The 2,138-nt window shown below is 34.7% G+C and overlaps 1 protein-coding gene across 1 annotated transcript in view; it reads right to left on the reverse strand.

Moving 5' to 3' along the window:
* Positions 1–836: 836 nt before the first annotated feature.
* Positions 837–2,138, reverse strand: part of LOC105179674 (vesicle-associated membrane protein 727) — a 4,082-nt gene continuing 2,780 nt past the window's right edge. The window contains 2 exon segments of the mRNA XM_011103323.2: positions 837–1,166; positions 1,248–1,310. Coding sequence (XP_011101625.1) covers positions 1,038–1,166; positions 1,248–1,310 — 192 coding nt within the window. The 3' untranslated portion in view covers positions 837–1,037.

Below are 2,138 nucleotides of genomic sequence, written 5' to 3' on the forward strand. Positions count from 1 at the left end.
TATTATGTAAAAATGTTAATATTGGAAAAATTGGTCTAAATTAATTTTGTAATTATTTACATTATTATGTAAAAATATTAGTATATATTGGGAATATTTTTCCGTTTTATTTTAATTTTTTTGATTGATATGTAAAAATGTAAATAATGGAGAAATTGGTCTAAATTAATTTTGTGATTATTTTACATTACTATGTAAAAAATGTTAGTATATATTGGGAATATTGTTCCGTTTTATTTTAATTTTTTTTATAATTATGAAAAAAATAATAATATTGGGAAGATTGGTCTAAATTAATTTTGTGATTATGTGTGAGAGATCTTGTGAACGGAATTTTCAGGAATGTAATTGGTTATTGGTGTCTTAAGAGTAATTTGGAGCCCCGTTCCAAATCCGTTTTGATTAATTGGATAACGGGTTAAGGTAATATGGAGCCCCGGCCCAACCCTCTTGATTAACTGGGCATCGGGCTATCCTTAAACTAACTTGCACATCAAAATATGCACACCATAAGAGATTAAAACACCCTGTAATTGCCAAATTGTGCCCTTACCTTCCAGCCCCCAACGGTTTAAATCAAATCGTGACCTGCAGACTCAAATGAAATCCCTGATCACCAGAACTGCTATAATCAATACGTATGTTTTTCAATTGGAAAAAACAATTTCCATAGTATGTTTTTGCCAAACACCAGTCCCTTAAAAAAGACTTTGATAATAGTGAGCTCCATGCCAACGTTGTGCAAATGTCATCGGTTCTTATAGCACCATGTTTGGGATTCTTAAGCTTTAAGGCGATAAAGAGATAATAACGGAGGATTTTAGGGGAACCTGCTATTTAACAGGATACAAGCTGTCTATATTTATTAGATCAATCGTAAAAATGCTAAACTCTCCGTTGTAAAATACAGTTAACGAAATAACAGCGTGACCGTGCGGAACAAAACAAATGTACATATAGTAGTAGACTACCAGTTTTTGTACATGAAGGAGAAAACAATGCTCGCAGCATGTTTTGAAGACCAAACGTTCGGAATCTCAACGAAACATAAACCAGATGAGGCAGATTAGAATGAGTACAGCTCCTCCAACCATCAGCTTCATGTGAAGATTCTGCAACCACATCTTCCGACGTAGCTGCCTTCCTTGCCTTTGGAAGCTGTCAGCCTGAACAAATCTCCATAAGCACATTAAAAGGAAACCTAAAATTCCATAGCTTAGCATAGAGGGCAGAAAGAGAGGACTCACCTGGAATTGCAGGTTCTCTGTTTTATCTACCAGCAATTCAATTTTCTCGCCACGATCCAAAACCTGAAGGAGAACAAAGAGTCTGAAAACTGTGTCCAACAACCTTTTTAAGGTTTAATCTAAGGATGCCATAAATAGGAGAGACTTCTTAGGAAATAACCCCTTGCAAATGTTTAAAACATCACAGAAAATCAATGTTGCTCCAACCTGGTTTTCACATAACAGAGATGGACAGGCACCTACAGTTCTTTATCTCTATACAGTTACAAGACTTGGAAGTAGATATGTGGACAGTTGCACAAGCCTTTACCTTTTCAATAATAATTTAACAACTCAATGAAATATTCAATTTCTTCATAAAATAAAAGTCCTGGAGAAGCATATCTGCAGAATTTCCCTATTTGCCACCAGAGAACGAGAATCATAGTTACGACTCAAGATACGTACCAAGATTCTAATTCGTAAATCCAATTCCTTTTCCAATAACACAACCTCATGACACAGAGGGGGCACACCTATCAATACAGTGGATACATAATATCTAATCTTCCTATCCAATTGGCAGGCCTCCATCAATCTCCCAAATGTACATATTCACACTATGTCGAACTCTTTTCATACCAAGAAAAACAGTTAAAAATTATTAAATTACTATAAAAGTAGTTTCATAGACTCGTACAACAGCATTATATTAATATCTCTTTTGGATAAATGGACCTTTTGGAAAGCCAACATGATTTAACTGAATCTGATTGCAAAGGAAGAATAACGTAATATGATGAGAAGTTTCACATTCTCCTGTCCACTTAAAGACAAAATAGAAGAATGTTCTAGAATTGAAGACCTGTAGCCAGCATACTTCATTTTACCAACGATGGTAATAATATGCCA

Source organism: Sesamum indicum, unplaced genomic scaffold (genome assembly GCF_000512975.1).
Source record: "Sesamum indicum cultivar Zhongzhi No. 13 unplaced genomic scaffold, S_indicum_v1.0 scaffold00188, whole genome shotgun sequence".
Lineage (NCBI taxonomy): Eukaryota > Viridiplantae > Streptophyta > Magnoliopsida > Lamiales > Pedaliaceae > Sesamum > Sesamum indicum.